Genomic DNA, 23,251 nt, shown 5'->3' with positions numbered 1-23,251 from the left:
ATTATTGGGAACACACATTCTTGTTCGAAATATGAGTAACCCATCACCCTATACACTAAATTCTCTCGTTGTCCCTTGTTTTACCCCCTTCCAGATCGTCTGCATCTCGGTCTCCATCACTTGTCCCTCCCTGATTTTCTGAACCAAGGTAGGTTGAGCCCTTAAACTAGCTACATATTTCCCACTATCCCCTTCTTGAAAATGTAGTTGTTGCATGGCTTCCTGTGAATTCCACTCAGACTCCATCAAATGAGCCAACACCCCGGTACCCTTACGACTGAGGGCATCTGCCACCGCACTTTCTCGTATGGGATGATACCTGATCCTACAGTTGAAGTCTTTCAACAAGTCCATCTACCTTCTTTATCGCATATTTAACTCTCGTTAAGTGAATAGATATTGCAAACTCTTGTGATCTGTATAAATTTCAAAAATTTCCCCTATAAATAGTGCCGCCATAGTTTTAGGGCATAAACTACTGCAGCCAATTCTAAATCATGGGTCGGATAATTTCTTTCATGTACCCTAAATGTTCGGGACTCATAGGCTATAACTTCCCCTGCTGCATTAATACACAACCCAATCTGACACGAATGGCCAATATCGGGGTAGTAGTAAGTCTGTGTTTAAGTTCTTGGAAACTACTTTCACACTTATCATCCCATTCGAATTTCACATTCTTTTTAGTCAACCTAATAAGAGTGTCGCGATACTCGAGAATCCTTGGACAAACTAGCGATAATACCCAGCTAATCCAAAAAAATTTCGAATTTCTGATATAGTCTTCGGCCTTTCCCACTTTACCACTGCCTCTACCTTTGCTGGGTTTACCAATACCCCTTCTTTCGACACAATATGGCCCAAGAATGCTATTTGATCCAGTCAGAACTCACATTTACTGAACTTTACATACAACTTAGCTCTCTGAAGTATCCCTAACACTGTTTCCAAATGTTCCACATGTTCTATCTGATCCCTCGAGTATATCAATATATCGTCTATGAAGACAATCACATAACGATCCAAAAGAGATCTGAACACTCGGTTCATCAGATCCATGAACACTGCTAGTGTATTCGTTAATCCAAAGAGCATCACCTAAAATTCATAATATCTATACCGCGTGCGGAATGCCGTCTTAGTAATGTCTTCTGTCCTAATCCTCAATTGATGATACCCCGAACGTAGATCTATTTTTGAAAATACCTGTGCTCCTTACAATTGATCAAGCAAGTCGTTTATCCTCGGTAAAGGGTACTTATTTTTTATCTTTACTTAGTTCAGATCCTGACAATCAATACACATTCTCATAGTTCCATCCTTTTTCTTAACAAATAATACCGAGGGCCCCTACGGTGACACACTCGATCAGATGAATTTCTTATCTAGTAATTCCTGCAACTGTCTACTTCTAGTAATTTTGACCTTGCCATCTGATATAGGACTTTGGAGATTGGTTATATGCTGGGCTGGAGCTCTATGGTGAACTCGACATCTCTATTTGGTGACAGTCCCGGAAGATCATCTGGGAACACATTCGAAAAATCTCTCACCACTGGTATCTTCTGGAGTGTGAATCTCTTACTTTCGTTCCCTATCAAAGACATAGGTAAGATTTTTAACTTATGCAAATATTCATTCAATACTACTCTGTACAGTATCTTAAAGCAAAGTTTATTTCTTTATTGATTTTCTCCATATAGTAAAAGATTTTTCATTAGGGATTCTAAGTACAACTCTCTTGTGGAAACAATCTACATGAGCATATTGTGCAGCAAGCCAATCCATTCCTAGTATTACATCAAAATCTTTAATGTCCAGTAAAATTAAATCTACCTTTAGTCTCATCCCCTCTATTTCTATTCCACATGAATTAAACATTATGTCATTACATAAAGCACCATTAGTTGGCGTGGATACTATAAGTACACGATCTAGTACCCGGGGTTCCACTCCTATTCTAGATGTAAACATAGGTGATATAAATGAATGTGTAGCACCAGGGTCAATTAATCCTCTAGCAGGAATATTTGAAATGTAAAGTATATATTGTATTACTTTTGAAGTAGCAGTTGCCTTCAGAGCTATTATGGAAAATACCTGTCCCTGAACCATCGGTCTACTAGGCTCTCTAGGTAGAAAGCAATCACGCACGAAGTGCTGAGTACTCCAGCACCATAAGTAGCCCCGACTGCCACCCATACACGGTCATTCTCCATGGTTCTTACCACACGACGTGCAGCCTGTATTATTCGGAGGTATCTGGTGACTTGGTATTAGATCTTGTAGCATTCTCTGTCTTTTCTCTGTTTGGCCAGATGGGGGTGGTGGTTGTCTATAACTGAAAAATCTCCTGTTATTCTCAGGATGTTCCTTATACAATGTCTCTACCAGTTGCGCATTCTCTAATACCATCTGATAAGTAGGTAGCGCAAACATAGCTACCTGGTGATATAACTCTGGCTGCAATCCCTTCTCAAACCTTCTAGCCTTCCTCACCTCATTCATCATAACTTCGGGTACAAACTGACCCAAATCTATGTATCTTTTGGCATATTCAGCTACTGACAATCTTCCTTATCTAAGTTTTGTGAATTCTGCTTCTTTTCGTTGTTTTAGAAAATCTGGAAAGTATTCCGCATTGAAAGCTTCCAGGAACACCTCCCAAGTGATTGGGGGGATCAGAGCTCATTTTTTCAATTTCCACCAATGCTCTGCTGATCCTCTTAGCATGAATGTGACCAGTTGCGCCTTCTATTCAGTGGTCACAGTTATCACTTCAAATAATTTTTTTGTTTCTTTTACCAATCTTCTGCTACCAATGGATTAGAGTCCCTATTGAAGGTTGGAGGGTTTAGTCTTTGGTATTTCTCAATGTTGCTTGTATCCACTATACCTTGGTGAACCCCCTGTTGTGGCATAAATGATGTCTCAGACCATAATTCTCTCTCTCGAATCATAGTTGCTAAGCTTTCAACTACTCTACATAGCCGGTTAAAATCCTCTTGATGTGCCCTGGATTGCCCCTCATGGGTACCGGGGGGGGGGGGGGGGGGGGGGGGGGAGGGGGGGAGGAGGCACTACTTGGTACGGGGGCGGCCCTTGAAATGCAGCGAGGGGCACTTGGTGAAATACAAGTGCTCGTCGTGGAACTTCCGATAAGCCCTGCGCCACCAGGGCGAATTCCTGACGAGGTCGGCCTCGTCCCTTCTTCGTCTTTCCCCTTGATATACCTGCAAGATAGGGACATACGTAAGTATTTCTCTTAGTTTGCTCTGATACCAACTGTAACGCCTCGTTTTTTTTTCTTCAGCGGCGTTGTCTCAAATAAATTAGTATACAGAACACTCGTATCTCATTTCAGATCAATCATACACATAAAGGAAAGTACTGTAATTAATTACTCAATTTTTAATAGAAATTCTCAACCGTAAATACATCAATATAGTAGATTACGAATTTCATAAATCACTATTTTAACATATGATTTACATTGCTACCAAATACATAATTATCCTGTTCTAACAGTAGTAAACCCTACTCCGTTTTCTCTATATGTTAGGTTCGAAAACCTACAACTCTGATCCTGTCTTCAGTTCTACTTCATCTGTAATTAATAGAGAATGAGTACATATAACTCAGTACAGTAAATTTAAATCATAAATATAGTATGGAAACCCAATTAAAAGCCTATTCTTCTATGTTTTCCCTTCCCATTACCTTGGTCATGCTTTCTTCCTACCCACTACCTCCACTACTACTCATCTAACTCTATTGTACTACCACGTCTCCTCAATGATCAATTATCAATAATACTAGGTGTGGTCACCCCGTGACATCATCCCATCAGCCCTGACTCAGCCACTCATCCACACTGTTACCCATATCCGTCACTAGTATCGGCAACCACTCTTTATTTTTCCACCACTCGATCCCTAGTTGGCCACCCACACACACACCATTACTATTTTTTTTCGTCACCAACATCGGCAACTCAACCCGTTACCAATCCGGCAACCCCCAGGCATCACCACTATCGACGATCAAATTACCCTTTCTAAGTTACAACAACCAATATCGGCGTCCCCAACTCAGCCACCACTAATGCGACCTCACCCCGTCCCTACTCAATATGCCCCACATACACGCATACTTAACCCACACACCAATCATTCCAACTTCAGTTATTACCAAACAATTAACATTGTCATGCAATTCTCAAATTTACAAGCATATTTACATAATATACACCAATACACACTCACACAAACACACATCCACACAAAACACATCCAGACAAATACATATCTACACCAAATACTCACACACACAACCCTACATGCATACGCTCACTGTTCCCTAACCTTCATCCCAATACCCTTTCTCTTCCACTAACTTCACCCTGCATTTTACCTACCACTGTCACTCTTTCCAACTATTCCACTCTCAGTCCCTCTCTTCCCTCCTCTTTATGTTTCTCAGCTCCCAGTATTCTTCTCTCTATCATTATCAATCTCTCACGGCCCTTCGCCTCTCTCTCTCTCTCAGCATTTCACATCCCATTCTCCCGTATTCGTTCTACTTCTCCCGACTCACCCTTCCCACACCAATTCACCTCTCATCCCCACGGATTCTCTTACACCTATTCACTCACCGTCCTCCTTCCTCTAATCGTAACCGAAACCTTAGCTTTACTCTCCCATTCCTCACTTCCTCTACTTCCTTTTCTAGTTCTTCATACTTTCTAGACGACACCTCTCTATACCTATCGATCTCTCCTCCCGTGCCTTTCTCCAGTTCTCTTCACTCACAACTCTAACCGGACTGTTCCACCACTCATGATCTCTCTCTACTCTCCTATTCCATCAATCACTATTTCCTAATTCCATTTCCTTAGCTGTTTATATATTCCTTCAATATTTGCATAAATAAATCCACATTTCATCATCATCCTATACTCGGTGTTTAAATTCACCATACCTCCAGTCTCCATCTTTTTTTTTGCACCTCCGTAGCTCGCAACGTTGCCTTCCTCCTTCTCTTGCTCTCTCTTTTCGTTCCTTCCCTCTCCAACTTCCCTCTCTCTCGAATCTTCTATCACCCGTTTCCTCCTTCCCTTTCCCGTTTTCCCTTTTTCTTTCCTCTATTTTTCTTTCATTTTCTCTTTTTTTTTTCTTTTTCTTCCTCCTATTTATACTCCACCTACCACGCATCCTTGTTGTCCATCCCATCTCCCCATCTACACGCATCCTAGTCGTTCATCCCATCTCACCATCTACACTCCTCCTAAACGACGTCGTTCACTCCTCTCCCTCTCCCTTATATACACATATATATTTATATATTATTATTATTATTATTTCCGTGTATATATACATACATATAGATAATTTTTTTTTTCACCCAAATCTCAGTTACTACAATAACGTCGAACATGATAAATTATATTTAAGCTAACTAAATTAAGACTAAAGCTCCAATTAAAATGAGAATTTTTTTGAAGTTAAAATTAGAAATTAACAAATAAATAAATGAAAAATGAACTGAAAATGTATAATAGTAATATGATTTGATCTTTTATTTATTTATTTTTTTTGTGTAATGGTAAGAATTTTATCCAACTAACTTTAAAACATCAAGCCTACATTTTTCTAAGCAATGGTAAAGACATTTTATCTTATATTAACTTAATGCGTTTAAAATTTGTTTTGAAAATGTGATATATATAATAATTGAACCTATATAATGAAGAATTTTTAAAATAATTGTTATGGACGAAAAATACGGTGGTTTAGTATGTTTTATTTGAAAATAATAAATTTTAATTTTAATAAAAATTTAAATTTATTAATATATTATAAATTAATGATAACAAATTTATAATATTTAATTTAATAAAATTATATTATTATATATTAATGAGATTATACTAAATTTTAGTAAGTTTATTATATTTTTAGTACGGATTAAATATTATGCGACAGTTATATTATTATATATATATAATGGGTTAAAAACTTAATGCAATTTTTATTTTTTATAAAATAAAACCGATTATTATGGGTGATTTGAAGTTATCATAAATTATTATTGTTCTAATTATATAACAACACGAAGAAATAACTTTATCATTATTTAATGGTTTTATTTTCAACTTTCATTCATATATATATATATATATAATATATCATATTTATAGATCAGGGCCCTACTCTAATTTGCCCATTAAACAGAACATAAACTTCTTGTATGTTTAACCATACAAGTAATTAATGGATAATTATTATCTTGAAAGTAAAAAAAAAAAAAAAAAAATAGGAAAAAAAATTCTAACATTAACCAGGAGAGCTCCATCATTATCAAGATGCTTCTGCAACATCCTCCTTCGTTGGTACATTCGAACCCAACTAAATAACACTGCACCAGAGACTCCAAAAACAGTCCCAATTTAATTAAAGGTGAAATTGTATTATAATCGTATATAATATATGTATAAATCTCTTACTTTTTGGCTTCAAAGGCTAATCTCCTTTCCTTCTCCAAGCGATGAAAGAGAGTTCCATCATAGGCTGCTTTAATGGTTTCTCTATGCAACAATCCATGCATGTCCTTGCAAAGATAGTATAACATTTTCCATTCTGCAAAGCTAGCTACCCTGTAATTAATTAATATTAATTAACTAACTATAATTTTACTGGGAAATTTAACAAAGAAAAAAAAGAAAACTAACCATCCTTTAAAGTCATTGGATTCTCTGTTAGCCCTCAGCATTGTCATTAATTCATCAGATGTTAGAGCTCCGTGATGGGTTCGAGCATGTTTGGTAAAAATTTCTTCAAATTTTTCTGGAACAAATCTGCAACAAATATTTTAATTATGTTAAATCAAAACTCTTAAAACTTAAAAAATTGGATTAATATATGTTTTAATATATTATACCTCCCTTCACTATCATAGATGCCCGAGTCACTTCCATGTTTACCCATGTGAACGTTCTTTACCTCTATTGGAAAAAGTGGTGAAAAATATTTCCCCTGCATGCAACATATTAACATGTCAAAATAATTATAGTTTTCAGAATAAATCATTCTTATTTAAAACTCCATTGATTACTTCTCCAATTTTAGTGGGAAACGTGGTAGTAGTAAAAGGAAAGAGAATAGGAGAGGAATGGAGAATTACAGGACGAGTTTTCCCACTAAGTCCCACATTGATGAAAATAGAAGCAATTGTTGATAAGAACATTCCACAACCAATTGCACGAAATCCTGATATAATTAAAAAAAAAATCCCAAATTAACTCTAATTACCTATTAAAATGTTAATTAAGAGATTAATTTTTATGAACATAAAAAAAAAAAAAAAAAAAAAAAGTTGATAGAAAAAAAAAAAAAAAAACCATCAAAGGTCTCCCATGGATAGATGATGCCGTCATGATTTCTGTCGAAAAATGCAACGTGCTTTTGCAGAAGGTTTTGATCATCGAAAGTTATGGACTTGTCATCCTCAGCTTCAGCCATATTATGCATGTTTTAGTAGATTCACAGTAAACATACATACATGCATACAGAAAACTATAATGTGTGTGTGTGTATATATATATATGTATATAAGACACGGTATATATGTATACCTTGTTTGGTATTGTTTGGTGATGTCAAAGCAGAGACAGCCATTATACTGGGAGGTTAAAATCAAACTGTGATAAAGGAAATAGAAAGAAGAATATACAACTGCAAGAGAAACTGGGTATTGTGGAATATACACACACACACACACACACACATATATATATATATATGTATATATAAATAGCGTTGTTCATTATATACAAACTGGGATGGCGTGTATTGACAAATTGGCTTTGTCCCTACCGACCTTCGTATGTATATACTTTAAGTATCAAATTACCCATATTACACTCTTACCTTCGCTCTCTCTTGTTTCTTCTCTAAAAATTTCTAACATTCTCTTCACCTCAACACAATTAAACAAAATTTAACTTGAAATTACCAATAGTAATTTCACTAGTTTTATTATAAATTTATAAATTAACATTACCGAGTAAAAGGAAATTATTAGGGAAAAATTCAGCAGCATCATGTATTTATGGTAACTTTTTACATAGTTACCACCTTTTTTTTTTTTCTGGTCATGTAAATAATAATTAAAGAGAAAACCTGAGTAATGTAAAATCAATAATTGGTGAGATAGTGATAAATATATATACAAATTGTTATTGAGTGAAAAATGTAATGTTGGATATAATAGGGAGTGGTGTACAAGGACAACTATTTGCAGCTTCCCAGAAATTTCTATTTCTAGCATTTTTTTTTTTTTACTCTCATATAAATTTACTTCTTATTTTTTTTATTTTTTTATATGGGAGGTGGAGGAGGTATAACTCAAACTCTGAGTATACAAATATCAGATCATCTGAATTAGATAATCATAATCAAATTTTCTAAATTAATTTACAGATTGTGAGACGTTAAAATTTTTTATACAAAGTAATTATCATGTATCACTCAGCTATTTTCTATCATTATGTATGAACTTTTTTATTAGAATATTAAAATATATTTAGAATATTAAATATTAATTTAATAAGTGGTAAAGGTTAATTTATTATTAAATATTATTTTAAAAAAATAAAAAATTATGTCCAGTTTAATCTGAAATAAAAAATTAAGTCACATCATGAATCTATATTAAACTGAATTTATGTTTGATTCAATTCATTCTTTTCATCCAGATCAGACTATAAAACCCCTTAAAAGCATTCCATAAATCTATCAAATAGATTTAATTTACAACAACTTAAACTCTTTAAGTTTAAACATGATATTCCCACTTGAGCTGAAGAATTAATGGTGGAGAGCTTTTGTTTGGTTATCAGATAGAAAGTTACATGCAGTTTCTTGTAGGGATTCCCTTATTTAGTCTTTGTGATGAAGACAAATATTTCAGTTTCAAAAAGTGATACAAGTGAAAGAATTATTTGAGTTAAATGAGAAAGAAAATAATTTCAATATGCAATGAAGTGATGGATAATTCATGTTATTTTTCTTATCAATCATCCTTTGAGTAAATTAATAGAGATTTTAGCAAGTGATTAATACTAATCCTACACGATAATCACTTACATTCCTTGAACTTAATTTATTTGATCTTGACAACTACTTAAGTACATGAGCAATAATTTCCAAAGTAATAATGATAACTTTCCGGATAGGTTGGATAAGTCTATAATAATTTTCATCTTGGTTGAAGGAATTTCCTCATTATTATCTTCACTACTAGATTGGGAATAGACCATGCCCTTATCCTTTAACCAAAGATGGATACAAATCACCATTCATAATGTAACACCTTGAATTTAATTTATAATATTCAAATTAATATATATAATTTAAATTTTATTTTTTTAATTATTATTTAATGTAAAAATAGAAAAAATTAAATGGAGAATGAAATTGAAAACAATTTTGAGAAAAATGGATGAAAATTTGGGTTGTAAGGGTATTTTTGAAAGAAAATTCAGAAACTGATGGTTAAAACATAATTTAAAAAAATTGTACCACGCAGGACGCCCATTCAGCAATCCCGACGAACCAGAATGCGCCGCGTGGTAAGGGACGCCAATATAAGAGGCCATGCTGGCAATCCACGTGCCCGCGATCGGACGGTCCAGATTCGTTCCCGCGCGCACGGACGATCTAGATTCGTTCCCTTCCCAGACACGATCGAACGGTTAGACTTAAACACGATGAATGGTCTAGATCAAATCGCAATGAATGGTCCAGATTCACTTCCTGTTTTGTCGTGATCGGACGGTTCAGATCAAACGCGATGGACGGCTTAGATTAAAAGGAGAGATATATAAATAATCCTCTTCACACCAAAACCTAACCCTAGCCACCAAACACCCTACTGGAGAAGAAGAGCCGCCTGGAAGGAAGCCGCCCGCCGCCCCCCGCCGTGCCGAAGCCACATCTGACTGTCAAAAGAGGTAAAATTTTCTCTTTTACTCAAAATTCAATTTTAAACACCCTCATGGCCAAATCGGAGCAAAAGGACCGGCAAATTGGGCGAAAACCGTGGGCAAATCTCAACAGCACTGCCGCAAAAAAATACAAAAAAGCCTCCGATGAGGCCCTTCTCGATTCCTGTTATGTGTAATTCTTCCATCATTGTAATCATCATTTCCTTCTCTATAGGTTGACGGAAGCAAAACACTCAAGCACGAAAGTGAGCCGGTAGAGCCGCTGCATCAGAGAACCCCACCGCTGGTAAGTTTTGGTTTTTCGACTTTTTTGGGCCAACGAGGCCCCTTAACGTATTTTCTCGCAGGGATTGATACAAAACCGGCTGAATTCAGCTGGAAACGGCCAAAAATAGCTGACCCAAGGCAAACCGCCGCCACGGGCTGCAGTACCATCACCGGAGCATGGCGGCTCTTCTAAAATTGGTCAAAAAGAGGTCCTAACACTTATTTTGAGTTTTTTGGTACACGAAGCGCGTTTTAATCCTCGAAGAAAAATTCAGGGAACCCAAGGACCGCTAGTAAGTGCAGTCAAAAGTTTAGCATTTCGAATATCAATTTGAGCAAAAATTCTTCACCTTATTCTCTGTTATGAAATTGAAATCTAATTAATAATAATACGGTATCTTGTATAATTTAGAAAATATTCATAACTAATTACAGGTTACTAATGGAGACAGAACCAAAAGTTATTCACTGTTGGCCATGTTGATTAATTTTATAGTTTGAATGCATGATAATACCTGATTGATTGATTTTATAGTTTTGAATGCATGTATTGCTTGCCTTATGTGATTACAGTTAAATTAGAAAACTGGGATGTGATTGTATTCCTTTGATGCATGTTTTGTTTATTTTATGTTATTACAGTTGAATTGGAAAACGAAAGATTAAAGGTAAACAAAAAATTATTTGATTAAGTGAATGGATGAAATGACAACCTTACTGGATATTCCTAGAGATGGTGGACGGACCAGGTACATAGGGAACCCTACCATGAATGTTGCCTCATACCAGACGGGGTATCGAGATTTGGTAATTTGGCACTCATACCGGATGGAGTATGTGGACGACCCGTTTCACCCTTATACCAAACGAGATATTGAGGTTTGGTAATTTGGCACTCATACCCGACGGGGTATAGGAACGGCCCGTTAACTGAAAATATTAAAGAAAATGGTTCACGCGTAGTGAGAATATCCCTATGGACCCCTATGGATACCAGCGGACTGATAAAAGAGAAAATTGTTGTTCCAACTGATTGCATATGAAATTATGATATGTGTTATATTATTGTCTCTATAGGTTGTTTTTGTAAATCTCGCTATGATAAGTAGACGGTAAATAATTTTATTTATGATAAATGAATTTAGTTAATTAAGAGCTCCATTAGTTGTTTTTATGATTTTTACCAACCTTCATTTTTGTGTCAGTGAGTAGCGTGATATTCTTACTTGCCTAGTGTAACTCACTCTTTTATTAATTATTTCAGATCAAGAGGACCAAGATCCAGAGCCCGATCCACAAAAGGGTTGCGAGTAGGATATTCAGTTATTTATCTTTAATTTATTTCTTTGGTTATTAGTTGTTCTTTTGAAAATGTTATACCCGTAAGCCCTATTTGGTACTTTTAGTTATTGTGTAAGGAATGTAAACCTTAACTATTTATTTTGCTTTCGCACTAAATTTATAACTGATCTCTATTTGGAATTTTTGGGATTGTTACAGTTGGTATTAGAGCCAGGTTCCTCAGAACCATTCCTTACACAAAATCCTTAGGAAACACCAAAAACAATGAATAATCACTCAACCGTTCATTGTGAAATGCAGGTACATATAGATGAGGAGATGATGACCCCCACTGAATCGAGCAGCCTAGGAGGGTTCGCTTCGAGAGGATGTTGACCAATTATTTGAGATGCTGGAGAGACTCATCGCTGCCTAGTAGGCTTGGGAGGAAAAGAGAGAGCTACATGACCCTCCCCCACTGCCACAGGTTGAGCCACCCCGGTATGACCCTGCTCCCCCACAGTACCACTCGGCACCACCACAGTATGATCTGGTGCCCCAGCTATAGTACTATCCAGCACCACCACAGTATGGCCCGGTGCCCCAACTGCATCATCCGGCACCACCACATTATAATTTGGTGCCTCCACCGTATTATCCAATACCACCGCAGGGCCATCCAGTCCATCCTCAACACAGTTCAGTCCCACTTCCACGGGACCCAGTTCCTCCCATAATGGACCCAAGATACATCTAGAGGTATAAAAGATTAAACTCATATATTTTTGTAGGAGAATCATCCTTTAAAAAGACCTAGTACTGGTTAGCTGAGACAAAGAAAGCCTTCACGATTCTTAGAGTGATTCCCGAATGGAGAGTCATCCTTGCTACCTACATGCTGGTAGGAGAGGCAAGCCGTTGGTGGTAAGTCAAGCAAGCCACCCTCCCTATTCCAGTCACTTAGGAATAATTTCTGACGACCTTTCATGGAGAGTACCTTCCAGAGCATCTCCGACATCTGAAGGAGATGGAGTTTGCACACTTGGTTCAGGGAGATATGATTGTATCAGAATATGCTCAAAGGTTCTTAAAGTTAGGTCGATATTCTCCTGAGAGCATGATGGGTGAAGGCAAGAAGGCAAGAAAGTTCGAGTGGGGTCTCCGTCCTGAGATCAGACATTAGTTGTATATGTTCAAGCTCAGTACTTACTCGGCTGTTCTGGCCAATGCATAGTTAGTGGAGAGGAACCTTCGCATTTTTCCTTCAGCAGTAGGGAACCTCAAGCCCTCAGCTCTACATCGCAGACCAGTACCTACTGCACCTACTCAACAGAACAAGAGACCCAAGCCAATGACACAGGCTCCCCCTCAGATTCCAATAACAGGATGCGGTAGGATCTGTCAGTACTGTGGCAAGGATCATGGGGACCGACCCTACTATCGCCTCAACAACACTTGCTGCATATGTGGTAGTACCCAATATTATACAAGGGAGTACCCGAGGAACCAGAACCAGACTTGACCTCCTATTCAAGACATGGCTTATAACCTCACTCAACAAGATGTAAAAGCCAACCCAGACATGGTACAGGATACGTACACTATCTGTAACCATCTTGCACATGTTTTGATTGATACTGATGTCTCATATTCATTTGTTTCACATGTTTTTGCATCAAAATTAAATGTATTACCAGAAAGACTTGAATATGTGTTGTTTGTATCTACTCTTGGGAGTAGGACACTATTATGAGAGGTTATATACAGAGTTTGTGTCATAAATATAGCATATAGAAAATTGAGTGTGGACTTAATAGAAATCGACACTGGGGATTTGATATAATTTTAGAAATGAACTAGCTAGTGGCGTATCATGCCACCGTAGATTGTTTTCATAAGAAAGTTGTATTCAACTCTTCTAATGAGGAGTCATTTACAAATTAATAAAATTCTTTAACATTTGTTCCCTTATAAAAAATTTTCTTATTATCAAATTTTTTAACCCAACTGTTTTCTCTAACTAGGTAAACCCAAGAAAGAAATTTGTATTCGAGAGATTCTGATAGTCTAAAATTTTCCGGATGTGTTCCCGAATGAACTATCTAGACTGCTAGTAGACAGAAAAGTCGAATTCGTCATAGACCTTCAGCCAAGTACCCAGCCTATTTCGGTTGCTTTTTACCGCATGAGTCGCGTTGAGATGGACGAGCTGAGAAAACATATCAATGAATTATTGGACAATGGGTTCATCTGACATAGTGTGTTTCCTTGGAGTGCTGGAGTTACATTTGTAAGAAAGGGGGATGAGACGTTGAAGTTATATATTGACTACAGAGGTCTAAACAAAGTCACGATAAAAAATAAGTACTCTCTCTCTATGATCGATGACCTTTTTGATCAGTTGCAGAGTGCACAGGTCTTCTCCAAGATAAACCTGCATTCAGGTTACCATCTGGTAAAGATCAGGGCAGAAGACATTCCCAAAATAGCCTTTCGAACCAGGTACAGACATTATGAGTTCCTGGTTATACCATTTGGACTAACCAACGCTCTAGCCATCTTTATGGACTTGATGAATAGAGTTTTCAGATAGTTTCTAGATTAGTTCATCATTGTGGTTATCGATGATATCTTAGTTTATTAAAAAAAACATAGAGGAACATACTCACCATCTGACTCAGGTTTTGTAGATTCTCAGAGAAAAGAAGTTGTATACAATGTTGAGTAAGTGTGGGTTCTGACTTGAGTAGACTACCTTCTTAGGGCACATCATATCAAAGGATGGAATGTCAGTGAACTTCAAAAAAGTTAAAGCAGTGCTCGACTGGGAAAAATTGACATCGATCAAGAAAATTCGTAGCTTTTTGGGGATAGTAAGTTATTACCGCAGGTTTGTAGAAGGATTTTCTAGCCTAACTGCTCCTCTGACTCGGCTCACAAAGAAGAACGTCAAGTTTGAGTGGAACGAGTACTGTGAAAGAAATTTTTTAAAACTAAAGAAACGGTTGACTACTATACCTGTATTGGCCTTGCCGAGCGAATCGGGTGGATATACAGTTTATAGTGATGCCTTTTACCTAGGGTTGGGTTGTGGTCTGATGCTGCATGGAAAAGTCATAGCTTATGGGTCCAGGCAGTTGAAGAATTATGAGAAAAATTTCCCCACCCATGACTTAGAACTTGCAGTAATTATCCACGTCTTAAAGACTTGGCATCATTACTTGTATGGGGAGACCTTTCAGATCTATACCGACCATAAGAGCTTGAAACACATATTCACTCAAAAGGATCTTAACATGCATCAAAAAAGATGGATAGAACTCCTCAATGGCTATGATTACAACATCTTATATCACCCAGGTAAGGGCAACGTGGTAGCCGACGCACTCAATAGGAAAAGTACAAATATATTAGCTCACTTGATGGTTTCAGAATATAGGGTAATAGGGGCTGCACAACAGGTACGACTTCAGGACCTGAAGAGAATCACATATTTGGCCCACTTGATTGTTCAACCTGAGTTGATCCAAAGAATAAAGGAAGCTCAGTTTGTCGATTCCACCTTAGCTGCCCTCAAGAAAGATGTAGAAAAGAGAGTTACTTCATAATTTCGAGTATCTGCCGATAAGTTGCTTAAATTTAAGGACATAATGTGTGTTTCAGGTGACAGTGGATTGAAAAGGAACATCATGACAGATGCACATAGCTCAAAGTTTGTCATGCATCCCAGAAGCACTAAGATGTATCAAAGTATGCGACCCCAATTTTGGTAGAACGGGATGAAAAAAATGTGGCTGACTTTGTTTATAAGTGTTTGATATGTCAGTTGGTCAAAGCAGAGCATCAACGCCCAGGCGGGCTACTTCAGTCATTATCAATCCGGGAGTGGAGGTGAGAACATATCACAATAGATTTCGTAACTGGATTACCTAGGACACGCTCAGGACACGATGCCATCTGGGTAATTGTTGACTGACTTACCAAGTCTTCCCACTTCTTAGCCATCAGGATGACCAACCCCTTGGACAAGTTAGCAAGAATGTATATTCGAGAGATAGTCAAATTATATGAAGTGTGAGTGACAGTAGTATCCGATAGGAAACCCAGGTTCATTTCTCAGTTTTGGTCTAGTTTTCAGCGAGCCATAGGAACGAAATTGTCTCTTATTACTACATTCTACCTTCAGACTGATGGACAGTCAGAAAGGACGATCCGCACACTTGAGGATATGCTCCGAGCTTGTGTTCTTGACTTCGGGGACCATTGGGATGACCATCTACCCCTAACAGAGTTCGCCTACAGTAACAACTACCAAACAAGTATTGGCATGGCTCCGTACGAGGTTTATATGGCCGCCCATACAAATTGTTAATATGTTGGGAAGAAATGGGTGATAGAAAATTGTTTGGTCCAGAGCTCGTAAAGGAGACTACAGCCAAAATAATTAAGATCAGGAAGAACATTCAAATGGCTCAGAGCAGACATAACAGTTATGTGGACACCCGGAAGAGGGACTTGGAATTTAAGAAAGGTGATCAGGTATTCCTTAATATCACTCTTTTCAAGAGAATCAGTAGGTTTGACAAGAGGAAAAAACTAAACCGCCGGTTTATTGGGCCATTTGAAATCTTAGACTGAATTGACACCACCGCCTACAGACTGACACTACTTCCAGAACTTTTCAAGGTCCACAATGTGTTTCATGTGTCCATGCTACACAAGTACAACTCAGACTCCTCTCACGTCTTTGCCCACGAGTCTCTTTCACTTCAGGAGGATCTGCCCTACGAGGAAGTACCGGTCGGTATTGTGGACCGAAAAATAGAATACTCCGCAATAAGAAAATTCCCTTTATTAAGGTCATATGGCAGAATCACACACCGAGAGAGGCCATATAAGAGGTAGAATCAAACTTCATATCCCGATATCCCCTACTGTTTAATTGAGTGAGAGAGAGACAAAATTTCTTTTAAGGGGGCAGAGTTGTAATACCTGAAATTTAATTTGTAATATTCAAATTAATATATACAATTTAAATTTTATTTTTTAATTATTATTTAATGTAAAAATAGAGAAAATTAAATGGAGGATGAAATTGAAAATAATTTTGGAAAAAAATGGTGAAAATTTGGGTTCTGGATGTATTTATGAAAGAAAATTCAAAAATTGAGAGTCAAAATGCAATTTAAAAAAGTTATGCCACGCAAGACGCCCAGTCAACAACCCCGACGAACTAGAGCACGCCACGTGGTAAGGGACACTGACGCGGTGCCACACAGGAGGCCACGCGGGTGATCCGCGTGCTAGTGATCGGACAATCCAGATTCGTTCTCGTGCACACGGACAGTTCGGAGGTCTAGATTCACTTCTTATTTAAACGTGATCGGACGGTTCAGATTAAATCGCGATAAACAGTTCAGATTTACTTCCTATTTAATCACGATCAGACGGTTCAGATCAAATATGATAGACGACCAAGATTAAAAGGAGGTGGATATAAATTACTTTCTTCACACCAAACCCTAACTCTAGCCATCAGACACCTCACCGAAGAAGAAGAGCCAGCCGCCGTAAAGGAAGAGCTGGAGCCACCTCCGACTGCCAAAAGAGGTAAAAATTCTCTTTTACTCGAAATTTAATTTTAAACACCCTCATATCCAAGTTAGAACAAAAGGACTAACAGATTGGCCGAAAAATGCCAATAAAGCCTGACGATACTACCATAGAAAAATACAAAAAATACCTCCGATGAAGCCCTTCCCGATTCCCGTTCTGCATAATTCTTCCATCATTATAATCATTGTTTCCTTCTTTATAGGTTGACCGAAGTAAAACACCCAACCGTGAAGGCGAACCGGCGGAGCCACCGCATCGGAGAACCCCGCTGCCGGTAAGTTTCGATTTTTTAACTTTTTTCAACCAACCGAGGTTCCTTAACGTGTTTTCTCGCATAAATTGATATAAAACCAACTAAATTCGGCCAGAAATGGCCAAAAATAACTGACCTGAGGCTAATAAAATAGAAAATTGTTATTCCAATCGATTGCATATGAAATCATGATATGTGTTTTGTTATTGTCTCTATAGGTTGTTTTTGTAAATCTCACAATGGTAAGTTGATAATAAATGATTTTATTTATGATAAATGAATTTGCTTAATTAAGAGCTCCATTAGTTGTTTTATGACTTCTACCAACATTCATTTCCGTGTCGGTGAGTAACGTGATATTTTTAATGGATTAGTGTAGCTCGCTCTTTCATTAATCATTTCATATCAAGAAAATTAGGATCCAGAACTCAATCCACAAGATGGTTGGGAGTAGGACATTCAGTTATTTACCTTTAATTTATTTTTTTGGTTATTAGTTGTTCTTTTAAAATGGTTATACCCGTAAACCCTATTTGGTACTTCCAATTATTGTGTAAGGAATGTGAACCCTAACTATTTATTTTGCTTCTACACTAAATTTATAATTGATCTCTATTTGGAATTTCCGGAATCGTTACAGATAAAAAAAAAAACTAGTTTACTTCAAAATAATGTGATTATGTGATCTATAATTAAGTTCATTGATAAGAATGTTTAAAAATCTACTTGGTTTTAGAGACTTGTAAGATAGACATATGCGTTGAACTTTTCAAAAAAATTAGAAAAAAATAATAATTTTAGTACATATTAAGAAGATTACAAAAAGAATTTTAATTTAATCTCTTATTAGATCATAATCTAAGTTATTAATAACTTTTAATTTGTTTTTATTAAAAGTAAATAAAAGATTAATGATTAACTTAGAAATTGTCAATTTGACAAAACTGAGTATATATATTAGGTTCATATTCAAGATAGATTTTGAAAATTTTATTGACCTCATGAATTTTGAATTTTTTTGGTCTTAAAAAAAAAAACACTTATGTAAAAATAGATAACTTGAATTTATTGATGCATGTCCACAATTTTGTTATCAATTTTGGTGAGATTACTCAATAGAAATGTTTCTTACGTATAATGGTCGTCACAAGTAATCTTTTATCTTCCCTTTTTATTTTTAGTGTCTTTTGTTTAAAAAGATACAGATTTACGTGTAATATTAGATATTAATCCGAGAGATGGAGATTTGAATAAGGTTAGTATTTTTTAATTTGTAGATAACATCTTGTTCTATTATAAGAAGGAGAGAAAGTAAAGTGTGTTCGAGGTTTTTGATATGTTTTGAGCAACGATTTGGTCTTAATTTTAATTTTCATTAAAGCAACTTGAATATAGAGTTTCTACTAAAACAAATATTGAGATTTGGTCAAGAGAACATGTCCCCTCGGAGGAATGTTATTTTTAAGAGTTTTGGCTACAAAACCATTTGAGCTTGAGCTCTCCTTCGACGTTTCTTTGTCGAACTTTTAGGATGTCGGGAGTTCAACCACAATTATTTCTCTAAATCATTGTAACTTAAATGTTATTTCATTAACAAATTAGATCATATGTGATAGTTTAATTAATCATCATATAATTACTTTAAAAGTTCCAAATTTAATTTAATCTTTACTTAACTAATACTATAAAATAACCATATTACCCATATAATCATTTTCAAATATAAAATGACCATTATAATCAAGTGCCAAAAAAATAAAGTGTTATGTGTGTCCAGAGGCTGTGAATGGTGTCTAACAAAGTATCATAAAAAGTGCTTAACCATATCTTACATATAAAATTAAATGTATAATTTCCACATCTATATTTGAAAGCAATCTCACCCTAGTTGAAACAGAGAAACCCTATGACACTATAGTCCCTTTACACAACAATTCATCAAAGATACAATATATAAACATAGATATATATTTATATGTATATATCTATCTATACACGCATATTACACCTTACAATTTTGATTATTTGTTTGAACATAAACTTATGTAAGCTAATGATCAAATCAAAGTAGATGCTTGTTACCAAGAGAAATTTAAAAACAAACACAATTTTTTTCCATATTGTAATTATCATGGAATAGCTTTTCAATTACTACTCTTATGATGATTTCTTCTTGTTCTTCTCGTTCTCTTTCTCCAAGCATTCAAAGAGACTCCCGTCATACACAGCCCTAATCGTCTCCTTGTGTAGTAATCCATCTTTGTCCTTACAGAGGTGGTATAATGCTTGCCATTCAGCGAAGCTAGCTATCCTATAATATAGTAAAGTTGATACTTAGAGTCAGGTAAAGAAAAACCAACTAAAAAATTTAAATTATAATTTAAAAAAATAGTTCAAAAAATTATAATCAGTATTACTATCTTAGGTATAATCCAGTTAAATTAGATTGACTGACTCGAGAAACTCTAACTTTACAATCACATCCTGTTGAAATACTTGCGTTTTTGTCTCTAATAAATTTCATTTAGAATGAAAGACATTAGATTTAAATTTTTCTAGAACATATGCATCAAATTTTCCGAACTAAATAGTAAATAACTTAAGACTAACAATCTTGTTTAATTGCGATCAAGCGAATGCAAAAAATCCAAAGAGAAAGAGGAAAAGCTTATCTACCATCCAAACCAGTCCTTGCGTTCTCTGTTAGCTTTTAGCATTGCCTTCAATTCACCAGATGTTAAACCTTCAGGATTCGTGAGAGCATGTTTGGTGAAAATTTCTTCGAATTTCAAAGGAACAAATCTGTAAAATTAATTATCACAAAAAAAATAATCATTTAATTATTGATTAAAAAAAGACATTCCAAATATAGTAACCAGTAGATATATATGTGTATATATATTTGTTTAATGCATGTGATGTACTCAAATTTACACTTTCCACCTAAAGAAATACCTTATTACAAGAGATTAGGGTGTTAACTTAACTATGGTTGTTTTTGGAAAAATTAAGGTGGTTAGGTATTGGTGGGTTCCTTAGAGACTCAAATGCTTCTTCCTTACAAAATCATGGGAGATGTTTGGAAATGATGTTAAAAAGAAATTAAATTATAGAAAATATATATATATTATTATATTACCTTTTAAAGATAATATTTTTATATTTTTTGGAAAAAAATTTCTTCAATCATAATATTAGGATCACGGGTTTGCTTTTGAGGTTGTAATTAACTTTATTTTTTATGGATTAATTTCAAGGTGCTACAGTAACTTAGATAAGTAAATTTTTTAAATTTTTTGTCAAAAGATAAACAAAATTCAAGGAAAAAGAAATTTTATGCTAAAATTGGAATGAACCAAAAGAACCATTACAGTTACAATATGCATGTATATACATACCTTCCTTCTTTATCGTAAACGCCCGAATCACTCCCATGTTTACCCAAATGAATATTGTTCACCTCAATTGGGAATAGCAGAGAAAAGGATTTCCCCTTCACCATATTAAAATGCAATCAGTAAAGGATCTATGGTAAGATATGATTACAAATATATATATATATATGTATGTTACACGTTGAAGAAAAGGAAAAGGTATTAAGTTACAAACTACTGAAATAGAAGAGGATAAAGGAACATAAAGAGGAAAGAAAAGAAAAGAAAAAAGAGGAAAGTAGAGAGAATTACAGCAAGAGTGCTGCCACTAAGACCAACATTAATGAAAATAGATCCAAATACTGATGCTATCACACCAGAACCAATTGCACGCAAACCTGTTAACATGAAGATGAAATTAGAAAACAAAAAAAACCATGAAATTGATATATTAAGATATGGGTAATCAATAATTTTTTTGTTGAAGAAGAACATAAAAAATGAAAGAGAAAAAAAAAAAAAAAAAAGAAAAGAAAAGAAAAATTACCTTCATAGGTTTCCCAAGGATAAATAAATCCATCATTGTTTCTATCGAAGAAAGCGGCATGCTTTTGCAGAACAGTTTGATCAGTGGGAATGGATTTGCTGCCTTCAACTTCTTATAAACATCAATATATATTAAAAAAAAAATCGGTATACAGATGGAAGAAAACCCAAGAAGAAAAGGGAATCTAAAGTAATTCTGGAGAAGAGTACTCTACATAATCTGTTTATGTAAATATACATGTATAAGTACTGCATATTTACAGAAATGCAAGCAGAAAAGGAAAGGGTGCAATGGAAATTACCTTGTTGAGGTTCAGCTGATGTTGAAGAAGAAGGAGATGCCATGTGAAGAAGCAGGTGTAAGATGAGAGAAAGGAAGCCGAACTGCGTATATAAGAAGTTGGGTTTTGCAGATTTTTTTTTTTTTTTTTTTTTTTAATTTAAAAATAAAACTAGGAGTTAAATAAGGAGGAGAAAAGAGACGGCCACTAATATTAAGGAAAAAGAGGTAGGAGATAAACGTGTTTAATTAAGAAACCTGCCCCGCGCGGCCTTCTTTATTAACACACAAGTGTCTTTTCATTTTAAGCAAAGAAAAAAGGCAAGTCAATTAATTATAACACCTTAAGAAGACAAAAGCAAAGTTACGGGGCTAATCTTTTCTACCTTATAAAAATATATATATATATAATCCCTTGTTTCGATAAAATCCAATAACTGTTCGTAAATTTAGAAGCTTAACATATAAATATAAATTAATATTACACAGTAAAAGTAAATAATCATTTCTCCCAAGTTACCATCTCTTACCGATAATGACGCCAGTGAACTTGTTCTCCCTTCTGCTCTGTCTACAGTCGCTGCCCCACATCATCTTCTCACTGCTCGACTTTACAGTGACAGATATCTCAATAACATTTAATGTTCTAACTTCCGGACAATATGGGGCGGCGACAAAACTTCTGGGTTTAATTTATTAATTTAATTTTTAATGAATAAATAAGGCTTGGCAAATTAGGTTCAACTTCTTTAAGAAGAGAATTAAAACAGTTCCGTATGTATCTGCATCACGTCAGTCTTTCATGTCAGCGGTTTAGCATAAAATGACACCTTACGTATAATAACAATTTTCATTCAGGGATAACTCAATTCCACAAAATTAAAATGTCCAAAAGTTAATTAAAGTACTTAATTAGGTTTTTACCTATATGTGTATTTTGAAGTCGGAGGTATATAATTATAATGAAGATATGAAAACAGTTCAACACCTAAAATTTCTTTTTAGATATGGCGAGTAAAGAAGACACCCCCAGGTATTCATACTTTGCTACCATCTCCCTCTAATACTACAAGAACTGAACTGAAGAAACATTGAAGAAAACAATCATAATAATAACAATAATATTGATGGTAAATATTGAATTACCTAAAAAAACAATGGTAAATAGACTGTTGCAAGTATCGTGTGACCTTAGCTTGAAGCAAACATAATCATAAACTTTACATGCACTAAAAAGTTTGGCCTTCTAACTTACCTACCACGCACAAATCAAGGTTCAAAACACATACGCTATGTATAGTTCTGAGCAGTGTATTTAAAGAATGCTAGTTGTACGAATCAATCTATCGTATCATATAATACACTGCTCAGAACTATACATAGCTGTCAAGATGGATTTTCGTATGCTCCAGAAACAGATGCACAGAAATGAAAGGCTGTTTGCATAAACATGTCCAGAATATAATAAGCATTCCAGTCCCAGATGAGAGGGATTCTGAACAGGATAGGTTTTGCTGAAATTTTCCTCATAAAAGTCAAAGATGGGAAGTCATAACTTACAGCTTAGAATGCAAGTTTGGGCAAAAAAAAAAAAAATATTGGAGAAAATGACAGAAAGGCAGTTGCCC

At 35.4% G+C, this 23,251-nt stretch overlaps 2 protein-coding genes across 6 annotated transcripts; both read right to left on the bottom strand.

Moving 5' to 3' along the window:
- Positions 1-6,120: 6,120 nt before the first annotated feature.
- LOC110823808 (putative peroxygenase 4) lies at positions 6,121-7,794 on the bottom strand. Of its 4 annotated transcripts, none has more exons than XM_088214058.1 (7): positions 7,634-7,794; positions 7,400-7,510; positions 7,183-7,268; positions 6,940-7,034; positions 6,731-6,856; positions 6,506-6,655; positions 6,121-6,429 (listed from the first exon to the last, which is right to left on the bottom strand). In XM_088214058.1, exons 1-7 carry the CDS (start codon positions 7,674-7,676, stop codon positions 6,408-6,410), a joined length of 633 nt encoding a protein of 210 aa, XP_088070184.1. In that variant the 5' UTR covers positions 7,677-7,794; the 3' UTR covers positions 6,121-6,407. The 4 variants fall into 4 exon arrangements, with proteins under 4 accessions (XP_088070184.1, XP_088070185.1, XP_021909980.1 ...); XM_088214059.1 differs by having other exon boundaries at positions 6,506-6,646; XM_022054288.2 differs by having other exon boundaries at positions 6,121-6,417; positions 7,634-7,793.
- An 11,436-nt stretch (positions 7,795-19,230) lies between these two features.
- Positions 19,231-21,807, bottom strand: LOC110823764 (putative peroxygenase 4). Of its 2 annotated transcripts, none has more exons than XM_022054232.2 (6): positions 21,646-21,807; positions 21,345-21,455; positions 21,110-21,195; positions 20,822-20,916; positions 20,100-20,225; positions 19,231-19,734 (listed from the first exon to the last, which is right to left on the bottom strand). In XM_022054232.2, the coding sequence occupies exons 1-6, from the start codon at positions 21,686-21,688 to the stop codon at positions 19,581-19,583; spliced, it is 615 nt and encodes a 204-aa protein (XP_021909924.1). In that variant the 5' UTR covers positions 21,689-21,807; the 3' UTR covers positions 19,231-19,580. The 2 variants fall into 2 exon arrangements, with proteins under 2 accessions (XP_021909924.1, XP_021909925.1); XM_022054233.2 differs by having other exon boundaries at positions 21,345-21,452.
- Between the last annotated feature and the right edge of the window lie 1,444 nt (positions 21,808-23,251).

The sequence above is a fragment of the Carica papaya genome, chromosome 2 (genome assembly GCF_054855325.1).
Source record: "Carica papaya isolate Zhongbai chromosome 2, ASM5485532v1, whole genome shotgun sequence".
In the NCBI taxonomy this organism is placed as follows: Eukaryota; Viridiplantae; Streptophyta; class Magnoliopsida; order Brassicales; family Caricaceae; genus Carica; species Carica papaya.
The sequence above is the reverse complement of the archived record's forward strand: the minus strand, read 5'-3'. Positions and strand labels throughout refer to the sequence as shown.

What these genes read in the sequence shown, in the direction of transcription:
- LOC110823764 (XM_022054232.2), bottom strand. Translation starts at nt 21,688, where the DNA reads ATGGCATCTCCTTCTTCTTCAACATCAGCTGAACCTCAACAAG. An exon ending in GTTTACGATAAAGAAGGAAG is followed by an intron (nt 20,226 to 20,821) that starts GTATGTATATAC and finishes TTAATTTTACAG; the next exon opens with ATTTGTTCCTTTGAAATTCG. An exon ending in CGCAAGGACTGGTTTGGATG is followed by an intron (nt 19,735 to 20,099) that starts GTAGATAAGCTT and finishes ACTATATTATAG; the next exon opens with GATAGCTAGCTTCGCTGAAT.
- LOC110823808 (XM_088214058.1), bottom strand. Translation starts at nt 7,676, where the DNA reads ATGGCTGTCTCTGCTTTGACATCACCAAACAATACCAAACAAG. An exon ending in TCCATGGGAGACCTTTGATG is followed by an intron (nt 7,269 to 7,399) that starts GTTTTTTTTTTT and finishes TAATTATATCAG; the next exon opens with GATTTCGTGCAATTGGTTGT. An exon ending in TTAGTGGGAAAACTCGTCCT is followed by an intron (nt 7,035 to 7,182) that starts GTAATTCTCCAT and finishes TGTTGCATGCAG; the next exon opens with GGGAAATATTTTTCACCACT.